This window comes from Lipotes vexillifer, unplaced genomic scaffold, assembly GCF_000442215.2.
Source record: "Lipotes vexillifer unplaced genomic scaffold, Lipotes_vexillifer_v1.1 scaffold657, whole genome shotgun sequence".
NCBI classification, from domain to species: Eukaryota; Metazoa; Chordata; class Mammalia; order Artiodactyla; family Lipotidae; genus Lipotes; species Lipotes vexillifer.
The window spans coordinates 422,938-442,258 of record NW_006774518.1 but is presented as its reverse complement, the minus strand read 5'-3'; the positions used below and the strand labels follow the sequence as shown (position 1 = coordinate 442,258).

Below are 19,321 nucleotides of genomic sequence, written 5' to 3'. Positions count from 1 at the left end.
CTCTAAGGCAGCCTCCGATCCGGCGAGCGCAGGCGCACTTACTGCAGACCCAGCGCCTCACCGCCTCCCTGGAACCCGCCGCAGTGCGCAAGCGCGCAACATCTCCGTTTCCCTCCCCTCAGCCCTTCACCACCCCCCCCCTTTTCCCCTTCAAGAAGCCGGCTCCGGGGCACGCTCACCCCTGTGAGGAGGCCGGACACAGGAGGTGCTCCCTCCATTCCCGGAAGATCATGTACCAGCCCAGCCGGGGGGCGGCCCGGCGCCTCGGCCCCTGCCTCCGTGCCTACCAGGCTCGTCCCCAGGTGAGAGCAGAGGGGAAGCGGGAGGGGAGGAGAGGGGGCGGGGAGAGACCCTCCCCAGAGTCGGCGTGTGGGGCGGAGCGCGCGCCCCGTGTCGCGCAGGCGCAGTGACGTCCCACCGCTCCTTCCCACCTGTGCGGGGCGGTGCGTTTAAGGGTTAGGGGTCGTGGGGATCCGAGGGCGGCGCCGCCAGCCCTGTAGAGCACGGGACGTCGGTCTCCCGGGTCTGCGGGGGCAGGCGGGCTGGAAGCTGGGGCGGTGGGGCGCGTCCGCATTTCGCCCGCGTTTCCGCGGTTACCTGTGCCTGGAGGTGATTTGAAGGGCAGGGGGCGGAGAAGTTCGCGGCGCCTCCCAGGAGCCGACCAGACAGACCTGCGGGCCGCGCTCTGCAGCCCGCGCATCTTGCACCCGGATAGCGGTCCCGGCGGGAAGGCCGGCCCGGGTGGACCCTGTTCGGGCCCCTGTGCCCGGGCGGGCAAGATGGCCACGCCCCCGGCGGAGACGGCGCCTCCGGGACACCGTCGGGGACAGAGGTACCCGCGCGGCCCGCCCGCTCTCCCGATAATGAGACCCCTCGGGGGGGTTCGTTGGAAACGCAGGGACTCGGGTCAGGCCTGACTTTGGGTGACCTCTCCCTCATCGCAGTTTCGACATCAATAAACCAGGGGCATGAGGTCCAGCCTTTAACAATCTCCTGGGCCTTTTCGTGTCATTAGAGGAGCCCGAATGATGAGTTTACTGCTTAACAGGTCGCAAAGTTTCATTTACAATTATTATCTCATATAGTCCTCATAATAGCTCAGTGTGGTTTCATCGTCCTCGTTTATAGGACATTCCCTCAGGCTGAGGAAATGAGATAGTGCCTAAGGTTACATGATAGAATTGGAACTCAAGTCTCCTAGTTCCAGTTGGATATTCTTTTCTCTATATAACCTCTGCTTCACACACTCCTGGAGTTGTGTTAGAGGCCACAGTACAAGAAGACCTGGAGCTTATTCACTCATTTGTTCATTCTTCAAATGTGCACTCTTATGATTCTTGCTGTAAGAGAGGAAGACCTGCCCCCAAACGGGTTTGGAATCTTAAACAAATCGAAAAGTACCTGCTAATGTTTGGGGGAGGTATGTGTACTTTTGTCACAGGAAAGTGTTTCCTCCTGTTTTAAGTAGAGATGGAGATGAATTTTCCCTCTAGTAGTTCCATCTCTCCTGTCAGAAGGAGCAGGTGGGACTGGAAGCGTGTTAATGGGCAGTTTGGATGGCAGGGCATTAGGCAGCTGGATTCTTATCTTTTTCCCTTTTGTTCTTCCTCCTTAGGACCAGCTTTTTCCACGGGCCCTACCATTCCCACCTCTTTGGCCTCACTCCGTGACAACCACTTCTCCACCTCTGCCTCTTTTTTGGTCTCCCCCACCCCCAAGCCCTCCCACCCGGCTGCTTCCCCAAGCTCCCCCACTACCTCTCCCTCAGGTCCAAGCCCTCACCCCACCATGGGTGGTTCTCCCCCCAGGAAAGGGGGAGGAGGGACCAGGACCTGAGTTACACAGCGGCTGCCTGGATGGGCTTAGGAGCCTATTTGAGGGACCTCCCTGCCCCTGTCCTGGGGCTTTGATACCTTTCCAAGCCTCTGGGACTGCCCACTCTTCCCCGGCCACTCCATCAGGAGATCCGAGTATGGAGGAGCACCTGGCTGTCATGTACGAGAGACTGAGACAAGAGGTAAGTCAGTTCAGGAGTGGCCTTTGTCCGAAATGGGAAGGGATGTAGGTAATTTTTAAAAATAGGGAGTCAGTCAACTGGATTCTTTCTGGGAACCATGAGACGGGCATAGAAATATGTTATAAACATTTCCCAAGGAAAAGATGCTCCTCAGTTGGGATTAGGGAAGTTAAACATGGGATGAGATGACCTTTCACTCATGAATAAAGAGACACTAAATATAGAAAACTGAGAAATAGGATCATCTTTTCTTTCCTCCTGGTCTGATGCCTTCTTCCACCTAGCTTCCCAGTCTCTTCCTTCACTCCCACGACTACACTCTCTACTCATCGGATGTGGAATTCATCAATGAGATCCTGAACATGCGTACCAAGTGAGAATCCACGAATGGGTAGGGCCTTGGGGAGGAAAAGGACCCAATGCTATTTTCACTTATTAGAGAATGTCCTAGGCTGCTTCTCACTGCTGCTCCCCATCCCACTGTCAGATACCAGTTTGTTTTTCTGATTCTGCCATCATGAGATTTCTTTCCCATTCCTTCCTCCCAGAGGCCGGACATGGTACATTCTATCACTGACCCTCTGCCGCTTCCTGGCCTGGAACTATTTTGCACAGCTTCGGCTGGAGGTTCTACAGCTGACCCGCCACCCTGAGAATTGGACCCTGCAAGCCCGCTGGCGGCTTGTGGGGCTGCCCATCCACCTACTCTTTCTGCGTTTCTATAAGCGTGACAAGGAAGAGCTTTACCGGTAAGAGAAGTGAGAAAAGAAACACACTACAGTTTCCTAATCTTATCCTTTTGGGAATCTATGGTCTAGTCTTCTAGACAATCCTGGATCTACCCTGACTTGACTGCAGGCTCCTTGAGGGCAGGATCTTGTTTTTGTCTACTTTAATCTAACAAAAAATAGAGACTCTGAATATATTAGGAAGCTTCTGAACTCAGTTTCTTCATGTACATTACCTGGCACATAGTAGGTACTCAAATACTTACTGAACAGATGAAAATTCCTGTCTCATAAGTGGTGCCTCACAACCTTAGGTAAAGTACCTGGTAAATTTCTGGCACAGAGTAGAATCCCAAGAAATTCTTAGGCTCAGCCCAAACTAGTGGTTCCCAAACTTTGCTGCACAGTGGAATCATCCAGGAATCTTTTTAAAATATCGGTGCTAGACATTCTGATTTAATTGGGCCAGAGAACAACCTCAGGATTTTTAAAAGATCCCCAGGTGATATAATATGTAGTAAAGTTTAGGAACTACTAGTTTAAACAAATGCTTGAATTAAACTTTGCGACCAGTCCCCTTCTCCCTCAGTGAGCCTTTCTCCCTTCACCAGGACCTATGATGCCTATTCCACCTTCTACCTGAATTCCAGCGGCCTCATTTGTCGCCATCGCCTAGATAAAGTGAGTCCTAGGGCTGGGTAGGGGTGGGGAGACGGGGTAGAACATCCCACCAGCTGGCATTAACCTTTCTCCCTGCAGCTGATGCCTTCACACTCACCCCCAACGCCCGTGAAGAAGCTGCTAGTGGGAGCCCTGGTGGCTCTGGGGTTGTCGGAGCCAGAACCCAACTTACACCTGTGTTCCAAGGGCTGATCAGGAACTGGGGCAGAGGCAGCACGGAAGACTTGCTACGCACAAGAGGAGGAGGTGGAGGTGGCCAAAGACCTCAGGAGCCAGCTTCCTCCCCTCTTCTCTCTTCTCCTTTACTTTCCATCTCATGCTGTGTAAAGCTGCTGTGTAATTTAACTTGTAAATAATAAAATCTAAGTGAATATATGAGATCGAATTTCCATGTCACCTTCTCTGAATCTCTAAGGTTCCCCATAGCTTTACTCTAAAAATATTTTTATTAATAGATATTAAATAATGTACAGAAGGAAAAGGAGGTGGTGTTAACGTTCTGTTTGTTCTGTCATGTTCTCTGCTCTTTACCCTAGCTCTTCTCGTGTCTTGCCTACTTTTCTGGGCATTTTCTTAGCATGGGGATCTTCTAGCTCCTTGGCCTTGTAATAGTGGGGAGCCACCTCCAGAAGCCAACTGCTCTCAATCTCCAATACCTGGAAGGGAAGAGAAAAAAATCAGCAGGGTTCCCTTCTGTCCAACCTAGTTTCTTATGTGTGCGTGTGATTTAAAAGAAGGTTCTCTTCTTTACCCTTTGACTGCAGGGCTAGGTCAAAGGGTACCTGGCTCTAATACTCTGGATCCCAGGGGCAGACACACATCTCTACATGCGATTCAAGAGCACAAGTAAGCTAACCCTAAACAAAAGCCTGAACGTAAAGACTGAAATACTCAGGATGGAGCTCATATCTGCTTTGTTCATTATCACCCCGGCACCTGAAACACTGAGACAATGGGCATTCAAATACTTAGTGAGTGAATAAACAGTTCTCAGATCTTAGTAGATGCTGAGACAGCTGTTAGAAAGGATGCATTTCTGCCTTATCCTACCTTAAACCAAGGTGTTTTCCTGTTTCTCTGCCAGTCCCAGCAACTTGAACCTGGGTTTTTAGCTTGCCAGAATACCATCTCCCACACAATCCACCTGCCTGGGCAGGGCAAGGTCCCCTCACCTGTCTCATGAACTCTTTGGTGGTCAAGACAAGTTCGTGGTAGAGCAACCAGCGTGGCTGTTCCTCAAAGAGGGAAGAGTTGGGATGAATGAACACCGTCTGCTGCTGTTTCACTGTGCGGTAGCCGCTGCGAGTCAACCGTGCCGTGTGGTAAAAGTAACCAGCAGTGATGGCCTGTGGAGCAGGCGGAAAGGAAGTCAGTGGGAAAGGCAGGCGTCCAGGGACCCTCAGCACTCACTGTCTTTTTAGTTCAGGCTTTGGGAGAACTAGGAAGGTAAGGGCCTTTCAGTGGTCCGGAAAGAAAGCACAGGGAGAGCACACCTTCCACAGGGGAAGGGGCAGGTTCTCAGGCCACTGGCCCCAGAGGAGAAGCTTGCTCCTCGGGAGACACTGGGTGGACAGCAGCAGACTAAAGAAACGCTGACCTTTCGGACACGGATATAGTCCCCCTGGCAGGAACTGAGACCGACTTCCACGCGTTCCAGGAGCCCCTCCAGCTGTTCCCGCACATCCCGGGCTCGGCGCATCGATCTGAACTGTACAAAGTTCTCATAGCACCACTGGGAAGAGTAACCACTCTCAGCCCACTGTGAAAAGGGTTGAAAAAGAGGCGGGGAAGAGGGGCTGTTAAGTATACAGCGGAACCAGAGTCCCCCACGTCCCCCTCACTCCCACTCACCCAAGCCCAGTGACCTGTGTATAAACGTTCAGCAGAACCAGGTGGTCCCCACCAGGGAGGAAGAAGTTGACACGAGCATTGTCGGCATGGACAACCTTGTCCTTGGGTCGGTAGAAGATGGAGTTGTTGACAGAGAGCATGGCAGCCACTGTCAGGATCTCCTCCGAACAGCTGTACCTGGGGCAGGAAGGGAAAGGCATGGGAGTTCAAAGCGAGACACAGCAACAGGAACAGAAACAGGCGCAGTGAGGAGGAAAGTGATGGCTGTGTGGTGGATGTCCTCACGTGGGGACAGCAAGTTGGGCTAACATAACGGCTACAAATCAGAGAGTAGATTGATTTTGGTGGCAGGGGCAGCGGTATGGGGGTGAAGGAGGTGAGGGTCAGGTTATAGATAAAACGGTTAACAGGAGAGAGATCCAGGGAGGCAGGGGCAGGAAGGCACCGGGGCCCTCTGAGGGTTCTGCAGTACGAAGGTACACATTATAGCAATCCCTTTAAGTTCATGTAATGACATTTAACCTTAATCATAGCAGAAGAATGGCATTTAAAGGTGGTCCCTCCACAGCTGTTTCTAAATGCTCTAGTCTGAAACCTTAGGAATGAGTAAGTCCCCAAACCAGCCCTCACTCAGCACTCCTCAGGATGGAAAATCTTCCACTTTCATTCATGCCCCCAAATTTTCTACATGCTTGTCAATCTCACCCATCTGATAATCATAACCAAAGACAGGACAGTGTCTTACTGATCCCTGTGGGCCTCAAAAGTGGAAATAAAAGTTATCTAATAACTTGTTATTTGTTAAAGAATAATGTGGTGGAGAGAAAAAGCAAGATCACAAAGATGGCTCCAGAGACAGAAAGAGGCAGGGCCAGTGTGTGTGCTGGGGGCCCGGCCGAGTCAGGGGCTTACTTCTCAGAGGCCAGGATCATTTTAGACAGCATGGGGTCCACCGGCAGCTCTGCCATCTTTCGACCAGACTAAGGAGAGGAAAGAGAGAGTTGAGGCCACTCCTCCCTCAGGTGTCCCTCCAACTCTCGAGGGGTCACCCCAGCCTTCCTCCTGCCCCAGCCTGCCGCCCTCCCACCTCACCGTGGTGAGCTCCCCAAGGTGGTTGAGGGCCCCCAGCGCGTACAGCTGTTCCAAAGCCAGCAGCAGGGTCTCATATGGTGGAGGGTCCAGGAAATCAAAGTGCATTAGGTCGTGGATCCCTGGAGAAAGATGTGAGGGGGTAGAACAGAGTCCCTTCACAAGGACAAGCTAGCCCCACCCCTTCTGTCTCAGGAGGACTGGGGGACCCCAGTCACCTAAACTCTTGAGCAGCAACACGACGTTGCCCAGGCTGGTCCTCTGAATCTCGGGCACTGTGGTTTCTTCGAGCTCGTGCTGATAGGCCCAGGCGGTATACAGGCGGAAGCACTTCCCTGCAGCCACCCGACCCGCCCGACCAGCTCGCTGACTGGCTGAGGCCTGGAAAGAAAGGACAATTTGTCAGGCCCACGGACCATCTGGTGATGGAAAAGAGAAAGGGCAGTATTTCTGCAAGAAATCTGGGAGGGTGTGGACCGCTAATCCCCCTTGCTCTAAGCAGCCTCCACCGCTTGTGAGCTGGCCTGTTCTCCCCCTTGCCCCGTGGAGACCCTGCTCAAGCCCAGGCCAACCTTGCTGCAGGGTGTGACGGTGAGCGATTCCATGCCCGTGCGCGGGTTGTAGCTCTTCTGCTTACAGAAGCCCGGGTCCAGCACGTAAATGATGCCCTCGATGGTGAGCGAGGTCTCGGCGATGTTCGTTGCCACAACTACCTGAATGAGAGGATGTGGGATCGCTGGTAAATCCCACCCACCTAGTTACCAAAGGAAGTAATTTTGGAATACGCGGAGTAGACAAACAGGTGCAAAGGAGCAGGAGCTGAGGGGATTTGCGGCCAAGGTCGGGAGAGGGGGACAGGGCAGTAGAAGGGGGGAGATGTGGGGATTAGCAGGGCATAAGGCGGAAAGGACAGGAAAGGAAATGAAGGGGGTTCAGGGGTTTTTTCAGAGGTGGGAGCTGGGAGTGTCAGGTTCTGGCCCCATCTTCCCCACGGTCACTTTTTTTTTTTTTTTAATTTGTTTTTTAGTTTTTGGCCGCACCGCACAGCATGTGAGATCTTAGTTCCCCCAACCAGGGATCAAACCCGCGACCCCTGCAGTGGAAGCGTGGAGTCCTAACCACTGGACCTCGAGGGAAGCCCCACTGTCACTTTCATATTCACCTTTACACGTTAATCCCTAAAATAGCCCCCTGATGAGTCTCCCTGCTCTACTCCTAGCCCTGGTTACACGGCATCCACAATGGTCCTTTTAAAATGTGAGCTTGTCACATCACTCCCCGCCATCCATCAGTGGCCTCCCACCCTACCTGAGAAATCACATCCAAGCCCCTTCAGGCCCCGAGTCCTCCAGGCCCTGGCTACTTTCCTGATCTCATCTCCTAGCACCAGGGCTCCTCGCTCCATCCCTGCCCACTGCTGAACACGCCTCACGCCCATCCTCACGCCCGCCCTCCACGTGCGCTATTCCCTCTACTTGGCGCGCTCTTCTCCCAGATGTCAGCCTGGCTCCTTCCCTCGCCTGGGTGAGGCCCCAGCTTCACTCTCACCTTAACAGAGAGGGAGAGGCCTTCCCTACCCCCTAAGGAAAATCCCTTCCTGCCATTCCTCTCCTGACACCCCCGGAGTCGGTCTCCGTCTTCCTATGCCGCACTGTACCTCTTCAGAGCATTTGCCACAAATTGATACCAGGTAATTTATGTGTTCATCGTCTCCTAACTTATATTAGACTAAACTCCATGAGGCTAGCGACTTGTTTGCCTTGTTTTGTTCATTGCTGTATCCTCATCCCCTAGAACAGTACCTGGAACGTGAGAGGAACTCTTTAAATATTTGTTGAATGAGAAGTTACGTCTTTGCTCAAAATCCTTTGACGGCCACTAACGGGTCTAAAGTCCACACTCTTCCGCCTGCCATCAAAGGCCCTCTCCAATCACCATTCAAAGCTGCTTTTAGCCTGCCTCCCACTACTTCACCCTGTGCGCCTCTTCCCCTAAGCCTGCTGGAGTACTCTGACTTCAGACACCCCTTAAGCCTTCCTCTGATACTCCACCATCATCTTCCCTAAAGGTCCTCCAGACCAAGTCCCACCTCCTGGTACACGAAGGGCTTCCCTTCTCCTCTGCACCTCTACCATGCTCACTTTCTGGATAACGCATTTGGCTATCTCGCCATTCCCGCTGTCATCACCCTCTCTCTCCAGCTCCAGAGGCGAGGAACTGCCACCCAGCCTCGCAGCTGCAGCAGTGCCCAGGACACACCCTTGCACAGGGCAGGCACACACTTTCCTTTGCACTACTAGTTGTGTGAACCACAGGGGTGAAGAATGTGGGTTTCTCCAACTGACCTTCCGTGCCCCAGGGGGTGTGGGCTGGAAGATCCGCGCCTGCATATCGGAAGGCAGGTTGGCATAAATGGGCAGCACCAGGAGCTCCCGGATTTTGGAGCCCAGGCGGCGGCAGCGATCCTGGAGCATCTCACAGGCAGCCTCAATCTCCTCCTGGATTTGGGTAGGAAGAGCTGTGTGGGACCCAGAGTCACAAGAGGCTGACCTGCCAGCCCTGTCTTCCCCTGGGATACACACATCACACCCCCTCCCCCAAGTCACGCACCTGTCCTGTCAGGAACACCAGGATATCCCCAGGGGGCTGGGTCACATGAATCTGCAGCACAGACACCACACAGGCCTCCAGGTAGTCTGCCTCTGGAGCCTGGGCGGGGGAGGAGGCAGGGTCACAGGAAGGCCACCTGCTCAGGCAAATCTCTTCCTCTCCTCCCAGCTCGACATACACTTTATCCCAGTTTCCCTTTGGACTCTCCATCCCGTCCTCCCCTCCTTGGGACAATCTCCTTCAAAGGCTCCACTGCCTTTACTCTTAAGCCCATCCTCCCTGAGGGGGCACCTTGGTATAGAAGATGTCAACTGGAAACCTGCGTCCAGGGATCCGGAAGACGGGGGCGTCATCAAAGAAGGTGGAAAAGCGGGCAGTGTCCAGTGTGGCTGAAGCCACCAGGACCTTGAGCTCAGGTCGGAATCGAGCAACATCCTTGATCAACCCAAAGAGAATGTCTGTGTGCAGGGTCCGTTCGTGGGCCTCATCCACCATCACCACGCTGAGGAAGGAACAGGGGCACCAGTGAGCAAGGGGAGGTGGGTAATGCAGGAGGGGACACTGGGGTCGCCGGATGAGAGGACAGGCCCCCAGCCTGGCTAGGAAGGGACAGACCTGAAGCACCATGATATGAACAGCCCCGAAGCTCCCGGGGTCCTCTGGGGCACCTGCCGCGCATCCCTGACTGACCCTGATGCCTCTTTCTGGATAGAGGGGCCGGGTGAGCTCTCCCACCCCAACCTGAGAGGACTCTGCAGGCTTCTTGGTCTCCTCGTAACTTAGCTATATGTGTGTCACCTTCTTTCTCCTTGCTCTAGTCTTTGGATTTCGTGCCAAGCCCGCAGGAGCTCATCCCCCACTTCAACTCTTTGTACCTAACTGTGACCATGATGGTGAAGTCCTCAGCCATTTCACAAAGCAGGCTGGCATGATGGGAAAACCCCACACCCTGAACACTCTCGCATTAGCTGGCCTTCCATGGGTTCTCAGAGGTTTTTCCTCTGAGAAAAGGACCAAATCATATCTGTCCCATTGCTCCACTGTAACCTTCTAGGACCAGGAATCCACAGTCTCCTAAGAGCTGAAAAGGCAAGTACTGCTCAGCTGGCCTGGCTCCACCCTCATCCCATCCATGAATCACTTCTCCCCCACAAGACATGCTCATCCAACCCCTGCTTGGCCAATGCCAGCACTGAGAACTCATTATTCACAGATCAAGCTACTCCAAGACGTGGGCCAGAGGCTTAAGAGTCAGGGCGCAAGCACTCTGACAGCCCCCGCAATCTCTGCCGCTCTATGGCTTGTCGGTATTGATCTAAAATCCGCCTCCCTGTAACCTCCCCCATGGCTCCTAACTGTGCTCTCTGGGGTCATCTAAAACAAGTCTGGTCCCTTTCTCATGTAATAATAGCCCTTCACATATTTAGAGGGAACCAGGATGTCTGAGTTTTCCCCTCCAAGCTGAACATTCTAAGTTTTTGCAAGTGGTCTTCATGTGGCTTCTCAAGTCGCCGCAGCACCATTCTACTATCCTGGTTGTTTTCTGAACCCTGGGAACAACTGGGGAGACACAGAAAGGCTTTCTCTGTAGCCTCTTCTACCCTCCAGGCCCATCTCAGTTCTAAGACTGTTCGAACCATAAAGATTCAAAAACTGGTGGACAGGACTTCCCTGATAGCGCAGTGGTTAAGAATCCGCCTGCCAAGGCAGGGGACACAGGTTCAGGCCCTGGCCCAGGGAGATCCCACATGCCGCGGAGCAACTAAGCCCATGCGCCACAACTACTGAGCCCACGTGCTACAACTACTGAAGACCATGCACCTAGAGCCCGTGCTCCATAACAAGAGAAGCCACCACAATGAGAAGCCCGCGCACCGCAACGAAGAGTAGCCCCTGCTCACCACAGCTAGAGAAAGCCCGTATGCAGCAACGAAGACCCAACACAGCCAAAACTAGATAAATAAATAATTTAAGAAAAAAGAACTGGTGGATAAATTAGAAGAGAAGACGATGGCCAAAATGGCCAGGTGAGAAGATAAGAGGGAAAAGCCAAAGATTAAAGGAGATAAAGGAAGATACTGAAGAACAGGAGGGCAGCAGACCAGAGGGAGGTGAAGGCGGGCAGCGCCCCCTCTCGTGGGAGCTGGGGGGCCTGTGCATACCTGTAACTCGCAAGGTCAGGCTCAGAGAGGAACTCCCGGAGAAGCATCCCATCCGTCATGTAGCGCAGGACAGTTCGCTCTGATGTGCAGTCCTCAAAGCGGATGCTGTAGCCAACCTGTCATGTGGGCCATTAGTGATCAACAGGTGGGCTGTTGCCCCCAGAAGGGAGGGCAAAGGGACAAGGGTGAGCACCTGGACCGGTGGGGGTTGAGGGGACCTGCAGGCAGCGGGGGCTGAGTCCCAGACCCTAGGGGCTCCCCTCGTCCCTAAGTCCCCACAGATCTCACCTCATTCCCAAGCTTCACACCCATCTCCCGGGCCACTCGGGCAGCCACACTCATGGCTGCCACTCTCCGGGGCTGGGTGCAGGCAATCTTCACACCTTTCTTTGTGTAGCCCTGCATGACAAGAAGAAAGAGGAGGTTTTCCCTTTGACAAATATGCAGCTGGGGCCCAGCAATTCAGAGAAGTTGGAAATGCAGGGCAGGGGGAACAGAGAGACAGAGCAGAAAACCAGACAAGAAGGGCAAACAGATAGGATGGCAGACCCAGGGCCCACAAAGGGTCCTCACCCAGCCCTAGGCAGTCCCAGCCCTTTGGGTCATCAAGTTCGGGGCTGTGCGAGATTCAAGCTGGAAAAGGACTGACTGGCTGGGCAGACCCAAAAGCAAGGGGAACAAGGGAAAGTAAAAAAAGCAGGAAAAGTCTTTTCACTCCTCATTCCTTGGCCCTGTAGAGGAGCAGAGGCCGGGCTGGTGGAGTGGGGTCCATGTTCACACCCACACGCCACCATCTAACCGTCTATACCTCCTTCCAACGCTAACCTACAGAACACCTATCAGGCATGGACACCGTGGCAGGAAGTGAGAAGAGAAGCATGAAAAGGGCGTGGTTCTTATTCTTGAGAACCTCACCGCTTAGCAGAAAAGACTAAAGGACTGAAATACAGAAGGAAAGTGACTACTCAAAATCCCACGTAAAGGAGCTGACAGGACTGTGCTGGTCAGTGCCAGCTGAGGCTGAGGCTGCCATACCTCCTCAAAGAGGTACTGTGGGATTTGGGTGGTCTTGCCCGAGCCTGTCTCGCCTTCGATGATGAGGACCTGATGACTAGCAATGGCGGCCAGGAGCTCCTCGCGGAACGGGAACACCGGGAGGCTGCGGCGGACAATCTGGATGGACTCCTTCTGCTGGGCCTGGGTTGGAACGGGTGGGGCTGACGGCTCCTGAGAAGGAGGAGAAGGGCTGTGAGTTTCAGGGCCAGCTCCCACGCTCCTCGGGACATCCCCGCGCCCAGCCCCTCACCTCGTCACCCTGGAGCTGAGTGGCCCGGACAAACTCGATGGTCTCCTCTTCCTCCAGCACCAGCTGATACTTGGGCTCCTGGGAGGCAGCATCTCGGGCCCCAAACTTCAGGGATGCTGCCCCGAGCCGGGCCTCCTCCCAGCGCCGCTGCTCCTCACCAGGGGCACCGGACTCCTCCTCCACTAGATCCACCGCTCGTGCTGGCTAAAGAGAGAGGGGCACGTGGAGACAGAGCTGCCCTCTCTGCCCAGCACCCCCTCCGCAGCCGCTACCCCCGCCCCGGAGAAAGGCAAGACAAGGAAGGGGCCAGCCAAGCCACCGCCCAAGTCCCGGAAGCCTTCCCTCCCCTCTGCTCAGGGACCAGGGCTGAAGCGGTGACCCCCTTGCCTCACCTGTCCTCGCGTCTCCTCGGGCATGTGGTAGCGATTGGTGGCCTCCAGCTTCTCCTGCTCCCCAGCCGCCCGGTACTCCCGGGCCAGATCCCGCACTCGCTGCTTGTATCTGAGCTCACGCCGCTCGTGTTGGCTCAGCTCCACATCCCCAAAGAGGAACTCCTCGTCCACCAGCTCGGCCTCCAGGTCCTCAAGCTTCTCGCGCTCCCGCTTGGCCAGGTATTCTCGGCGGGATTTCTTCCGCAGCTCAGGGACCTGGGTCAGCCCAGGGCAGTCAGAGCCTCTTCTCGCTGGAAGAGTGACCCTTTTCCTCACCTACCCCTAAGAGTGACAACCTCCGACAGGCCGGCAAGAGAACCTAAAGATGTGTCCTCTACCTTCCTTCCCTCTGCACTGGACAATGCGACTGACGACATGCCCAACGCTGGGCCAGGAGGACCCAGCTGGACGTCCTTCCAGGCAGCCTGCCCATCTTCGCCAATATAAATTCACTAGAGCTAAGGTGATTATGTGCATATCTTGCTGTTTTATGCAACTTAGTGGAAAGGGGAAAAACATAACAGCTGATACCAGCATTTGGAAGCACAGGTCTCAAACTGAAAACAACTGAGACAGCTGGAAACCACTGGGTGAGCCAAAAAGAGGTATTCTTCCTCCCCAGTGACATGCTCCCCGGTCTTGAACCAAATGACTGCAATTTGAGGAAAAGGGAAAAATAAATTACACACAAAAAGGTTGGAAGCATCAGAGAGTGGTTCTGTGAGGCAAAATGTAAGGGATGAGGGATGTTTAGCTCGGGGACTAACTTCTCCCCCTCAGACAATGGGTCATTTGGCTTCTACGTGTTTCCTTTCAATACAGGCTTTTCAGGACACATTGTGGATGACAGAAGACTGGCCACGTGCTGAAGGCCTTTCTGGACCCTAACCCTAAGCCCTCCCACTGTGGCGACACAATCTTCCCTGTGTTCACAACAAGCTCCTCTACTGCAGTGACAAAAACCCACTGCTGCCCTCCCCTTGGGAGCCCTGATTTGATTTAATTGCTTGGTTTTTCTTGTTTGTTCTATCACATCTTAAAATGGAGTTTATGCTCACGACCTGATCTGAGTACCACAATCAAATACTCCTTCGGCCTGATGGGTGAGGCAGATGGATGTCTTTTTAAAATATGAGCAAGAAATCAGGGCAATTTGAGCATCGAAAAGAATAATGATATGCAATTATAAAATACTGAGAAATAAAAATTCACGAGTCCAACATGACATGTGTACAAACAACGGGAAAAAAACTTCTGTCACCAGTGAGGTGACTATTACAGCAGACTCTTTACTCTGAAAATTAGAGATTAAAAGGAAACAATTAAGCATTTGCCCTCACTTTGAGGAAGGCACTGTAGCCCGTTCCTTGTTGTTGAGGAAAAGTTCTTCTTTATATAAAAAGGCTAGACGATAAATGTAGAAGGAATGTCAGGATCCAAAAATCACCACTTTGCAATCCCCCATGACATAAGTGATTCAGGAAAGGACTAGCAGTGGTTGCTAAACCATTAGCTGAGAGGCTGTTGGCAGGAAGGATACCAGCACTAACACGCACACAGCTGGACAGTGTGTCCCCCTGCTATGATGTGCACATCACCACCCAAGAGGTGTTGCTGCCACAGCTGTTTAATCTGAGTCTAAGCAAGCTGTGGACCCAATTTCCACTTTAAAGAAAGCACTGGGACAGAACTTAATACCACAAGATAAGGATCAGATAAATCCAGAATGTAGGACATGGTACAAGATGAGATAGAAAGAAAGAGAGAGAAGGGGGAGGTGAAACAAACTGAAGAAACCTAACAACCAAATGCAATGCGTGAACCCTGACTGGATTCCAGTTTGCAAAAAGCAGTTATTAAAGACATTTTGGGGTAACTGGGGAAACCTTATTGTAGGCAGGTTCTTAGTTGATATATGAGACACATTTGCCTGGGTGTGACAAAGGCACTGTGGTTTTAGAGAAATATCTTACCAGGTACATGCTGATGGGACAAAATGCCATGATGTCTAAAACTTTTAAATGGTTCAAAAAGAGAGGAAAAGAAAAAAGCCACCATTTACATAGGCATTGCAGGGACTTCCCTGGTGGCGCAAGGGTAAGAATCCGCCTACCAATGCAGGGAACACAGGTTCGAGCCCTGGTCTGGGAAGATCCCACATACCACGGAGCAACTAAGCCCGTGTGCCACAACTACTGAGCCTGCGCTCTAGAGCCCACACGCCACAACTACTGAAGCCCGTATGCCTACAGTCCGTGATCCGCAACAAGAGAAGCCACCGCAATGAGAAGGCCGCGCACCATAACGAAGAATAGCCCCCCGTCGCTGCAACTAGAGAAAGTCCACGCGCAGCAACAAAGACCCAACTCAGCCAAAATATAAATAAATAATTTTTTTAAAAAATTGCCTTATACTATTCTTTCAATTTTCCTATTTGTTTGAAACTTTTCATAATTGAAAAAGAAAAGAAAAATTCAGGAAAGTAAAAACACTACACCGGCAACGAGAGATGTCTCAGAAGTCTGGCCACAGTCACTTTGTGGGGTGTGAGCTGAGATGGATATGTCAGGAAAGAGCTGATGGCCACTAGGCCATTTTCAGGACACCAAGAGTCTCAAAATTCTTTGGGGAAATCTAAGTGTGACTTAATGGGAAGACCAGGCCTTTGGAAAACTGCAACCCTACCTAGGCTAACCCCGTAACAAGTCCAGTTCATGAATTACAAGGGCTCTGTCCCCGTGCAGTGCAAAGACCAAATCAGGAAACCAGTGGGAGAGCACAAGGCCCCGTGGGGCACGGAGGGATCAGGTGGTAAGAAGGTGTGTAGAGATGCTGTACCCAAGCTCAGCGGTCAGCACGCCCGTGGGCAGCAGGACTCTGTTCTGCCCCTGTCCTGCAGCCGCCCCTTGAACACCCAGCTGCCTTTGGAGTACATCTCTTTAAGTCTCAGGAACAGGGAAAGCTCACAATCCCCTCACTAACACACAGTGTGATCTGATCCTAGGAGTCAAAGAGGGTTTCTAGGCCGTTTTCTTCCCTCTACAACTTAAGTCCACCCTCAGCAGGCTCCTGTCAACCAAGCCCCCTCCTCCAGAGACCCAACACCCCACCAGCAGCCCCACTGCACTTCCTGTGCACCCTTTCTCCCAATCCTTAACCACACTCCTTCATTAAGTCTTTCCTTTTGTCTTCCTGGGCACTGGGACTCACCATGGCTTTCCGGTCTTCCTCAGCCATCTTGAGGCGCTTCTGAGCCTCTTCATAAGCCTAGGAGAAGAAGGCAAGAGTGGCCAAAAGTCCCCACACCCACAGCCATTGCCCTTCTAGAACCACAGGTATCATCCTGATGTTCCCTAGCAAAAAAAATGTTCCCCAGCACAAAGAAGTGCTCCCCCTTCACTGAGGAATCTCTGGGGCTGCAGGTTAAGCAGAGAGCCACCTTAGCCCAAAGACCCAAAGACATTACCAGATCACTGGAGGCAGCCCCTTGTCTTCCCAGAGATCACTATCTGCAATCACACCCAACCTCACAGTGGACCCAGCGATCTTCTGGGCACTGACGGGATGTGCTGCTCCTACACACCTTCTTGTCTGACCGCTCCAGGACGTTGCGAGTCCGGTCCTTGTCCCGCTGCCGAACCCGCTCGGCGAACGCATCGCGCTCCTCCAGGTCCTGAAGGCGCTCTCGCTCTGTCCGCTCCCACTCATCCTCTGACTCTGGCTTCTCCGTCTGCTGTTTAGACCCACTGAAGTCCAGCCCGGAGCATTAACTAAGGGCATCCAGAGGATTACTGTCCCATCCTCCACCTGCCCCATCCTCTCTCACCCTACTTCTGACTTACTGTGTCTTCCTCTTTCCTTTCTCAGAAAACTCTTCCTCCTCTTCTTCTTCCTCTTCCTCCTGACGTTTCTTCCTGAGGTGTTTCCGTTTTTTCAGCTTCTTCCGGAGACTGCTCCCGGCCCTGCCTACAGTCTCCTCACTGCTCTCCTCACTGTCCTCCAGCAACCTGTAGGATCGGTTCTTTTCCAGCAGGGCTCTGGCCTCTCGCTCTGCTGCCCGAGCTGGCTTTTCCACCACAGCCTTCCTTGGGACCTGTCAGAAGAGGAGAGGATAAGGGGGTGTGACCAACTCCTGATCCCTGCCCACCTACTCTGCCCTGATCCTAATTTAAGGAGTAACTTGACCTTAAACCGGCCTTCATTCTCTCTCTTCCCCAAGGCTTCTCACCATGTCCATCAGCCTGAATAGGGCCTCTCAGCTTCCAAACTTCTTTTCAGTCGTTCATTTAACAAACATTTATCAAAGCCGGTCCCGTGCACCCACTGCTAGGTACTAGGGATACAGGGATAAATAAAGAGACAAAAATTCCTGCCCTCACGGAGTTCACATTCTCATATCCAATTCTGAACTGCTCAGCCTCTGTTCTTCCCAATGACTAAGTCATTCCTACCCAAGGACTGGCCAGGATTGTTGTGCAGAGGCCTGTCACAGGCCTGGCACTGTACCAGACTCCAGGGATACACTGGTAAACAGATTAACATAAAGTTCCTACCCTCCCATCCCTTACGTTCTAACCTCATTTCTCACCAAGCACCTTATGGGATATCCACACCAGGTTATCCACCATTCTCTGAACAAGCTCAACACTTTTAGTATTACTGGATACTTTCTAAGCTCTAATTCTGCAAGGTGCAGTTAGGTGGTAGGAATACAAAGACAAGAAATACAGTCTTGTCGGGCTTCCCTGGTGGTGCAGTGGTTAAGAATCCGCCTGCCAATGTAGGGGACATGGGTTTGAGCCCTGGTCTGGGAAGACCCCACATGCCGCGGACCAACTAAGCCCCTGCACCACAACTACTGAGCGGACGCTCTAGAGCCCACAAGCCACAACTACTGAGCCCACGTGCCACAACTATTGAAGCCTGCGAGCCTAGAGGCCATGCTCTGTAACGAGAAGCCACTGCAATGAGAATCCCACACACCGCAACGCAGAGTAGCCCCTGCTTTCCGCAACTAGAGAAGGCCCACGTGCGGCAACGAAGACCCAACGCAGCCAAAAATAAAATAAATTTATTTTTAAAAATATTTCATTAAAAAAAGAGATACAATCTTGTCTTCCAGGAGCTAACCTTTACACCTGTACTCTTCTCCCCTCTCTACCTGACAAATTCCAGGGAATCTTTGGGTCTGCTTTTCCCGATCCCAACTCCCACCCCTTCTGCCCTCCCACAGCACGGGCCTACACATCTATTCTATAGCCTCGCTATTCAAAGGATGGTCTGTGGACCACCAGCCATCACCTGTAAACTTGTTAGATTTGTTAGAAATGAAGAAACGAAGAATCCATCCCAGACCTACCGAATCGGAACCCGCATTTTAACAAAAGCCCTGGATGAATCCTGTACCTGTTAAAGTTTGAGAAACACTGCTCTATAGCGCTTAATCCAACACACTTAAACCATCCTCAATCTTCTCCACGGAAGTAGACGTCCAGCCCGTAGGCGATAACGGACAAAGAAGAAATGCTGATGAACTGAGCTTACTTAATTCTCGGTTGGACAGTTAGCCCGACCTCACCAGGACAAATAACCTGGGGGCGCCGCCCCCGCTCCCCCCCCTCTCCTGCCGCTCCCATGCCCGCCCCCCACCCCCACCCTGCACCTTGTTCCAGAGTCTCAAGGCGAAGTCCCGGGCCGGCCCACTAACGTCCAGGGTATCGGTGTCTCGCAAGCGCTGCACGAACTCCTCTGCCGAGGCGCAGCGCTGCGCGGTACCGATGAGGAACTGGGCCACATGCCGCTCGCTCAGTCCCAGCACCGAGTGCAGCTCGTCTTGCACCCAGCGCTCTAGCCCCGCCGGCGTCGCCATGGCGACTCACGCTCCCTATTCCCGGCCCTGAAAGTGTCTCGAGCAGCCTCGCTGGCGGCCGGGCGGGTCACCCAGAGGCCTGAAGCCCCGGGCCGGAGCCTCTGTTCCACAAAGAAGCTGCCTTAGGACCTGGGGGTTCGGTTTCCGACAGCCCAAAGCAATCTTCCCGGACCTCGGAAGCCGGAAGTGGCTGCACTTTTCCGGCCTAAGTACTACGGTGGCCGAGCAACGTCAAATCTTGCGGAATTGTACTCGAAGCTTGGGATAAAACATTTTCATTTCCTCCCCCACTGAATCTCTTTCGCCCTCTGTTGGTCACTCATGGGTGTTACACCCACTCATTTCATTCCACAAATGCTGAGAGCCTAATGTGTGCTAGGCAGTTTTAGTTCCGGGGATGTACAAAAGAACAAATCAGAAATCCCTCACAGAATTTACAGTGGCTTGAGGGGGGCGGAGACAAGATACATAAAAAATAAAACATGTGGGCTTCCCTGGTGGCGCAGTGGTTGAGAGTCCGCCTGCCGATGCAGGGGACACGGGTTCGTGCCCCGGTCCGGGAAGATCCCACATGCCG

The 19,321-nt window shown here is 52.9% G+C and overlaps 2 protein-coding genes across 4 annotated transcripts; one reads left to right on the top strand and one right to left on the bottom strand.

Annotated features, from left to right (window-relative positions):
- Positions 1 to 66: 66 nt before the first annotated feature.
- On the top strand, positions 67 to 3,910 carry CUNH6orf136 (chromosome unknown C6orf136 homolog). 3 transcript variants are annotated; one of them, XM_007449198.1, is made up of 6 exons: positions 67 to 302; positions 1,616 to 2,017; positions 2,302 to 2,390; positions 2,566 to 2,766; positions 3,357 to 3,426; positions 3,505 to 3,802. In XM_007449198.1, exons 1-6 carry the CDS (start codon positions 231 to 233, stop codon positions 3,616 to 3,618), a joined length of 948 nt encoding a protein of 315 aa, XP_007449260.1. In that variant the 5' UTR covers positions 67 to 230; the 3' UTR covers positions 3,619 to 3,802. The 3 variants fall into 3 exon arrangements, with proteins under 3 accessions (XP_007449260.1, XP_007449261.1, XP_007449262.1); XM_007449200.1 differs by lacking the exon at positions 67 to 302 and adding an exon at positions 455 to 832 and having other exon boundaries at positions 3,505 to 3,804; XM_007449199.1 differs by lacking the exon at positions 1,616 to 2,017 and having other exon boundaries at positions 3,505 to 3,910.
- DHX16 (DEAH-box helicase 16) lies at positions 3,820 to 18,964 on the bottom strand. Its single transcript, XM_007449201.1, has 20 exons — positions 18,538 to 18,964; positions 16,718 to 16,968; positions 16,459 to 16,621; positions 16,086 to 16,142; positions 12,837 to 13,091; positions 12,445 to 12,648; positions 12,174 to 12,365; positions 11,427 to 11,537; positions 11,139 to 11,254; positions 9,268 to 9,478; positions 8,977 to 9,075; positions 8,712 to 8,864; positions 6,939 to 7,079; positions 6,585 to 6,747; positions 6,370 to 6,488; positions 6,190 to 6,257; positions 5,292 to 5,454; positions 5,024 to 5,185; positions 4,599 to 4,772; positions 3,820 to 4,082 (listed from the first exon to the last, which is right to left on the bottom strand). The coding sequence occupies exons 1-20, from the start codon at positions 18,742 to 18,744 to the stop codon at positions 3,954 to 3,956; spliced, it is 3,138 nt and encodes a 1,045-aa protein (XP_007449263.1). The 5' UTR covers positions 18,745 to 18,964; the 3' UTR covers positions 3,820 to 3,953.
- Positions 18,965 to 19,321: the final 357 nt, after the last annotated feature.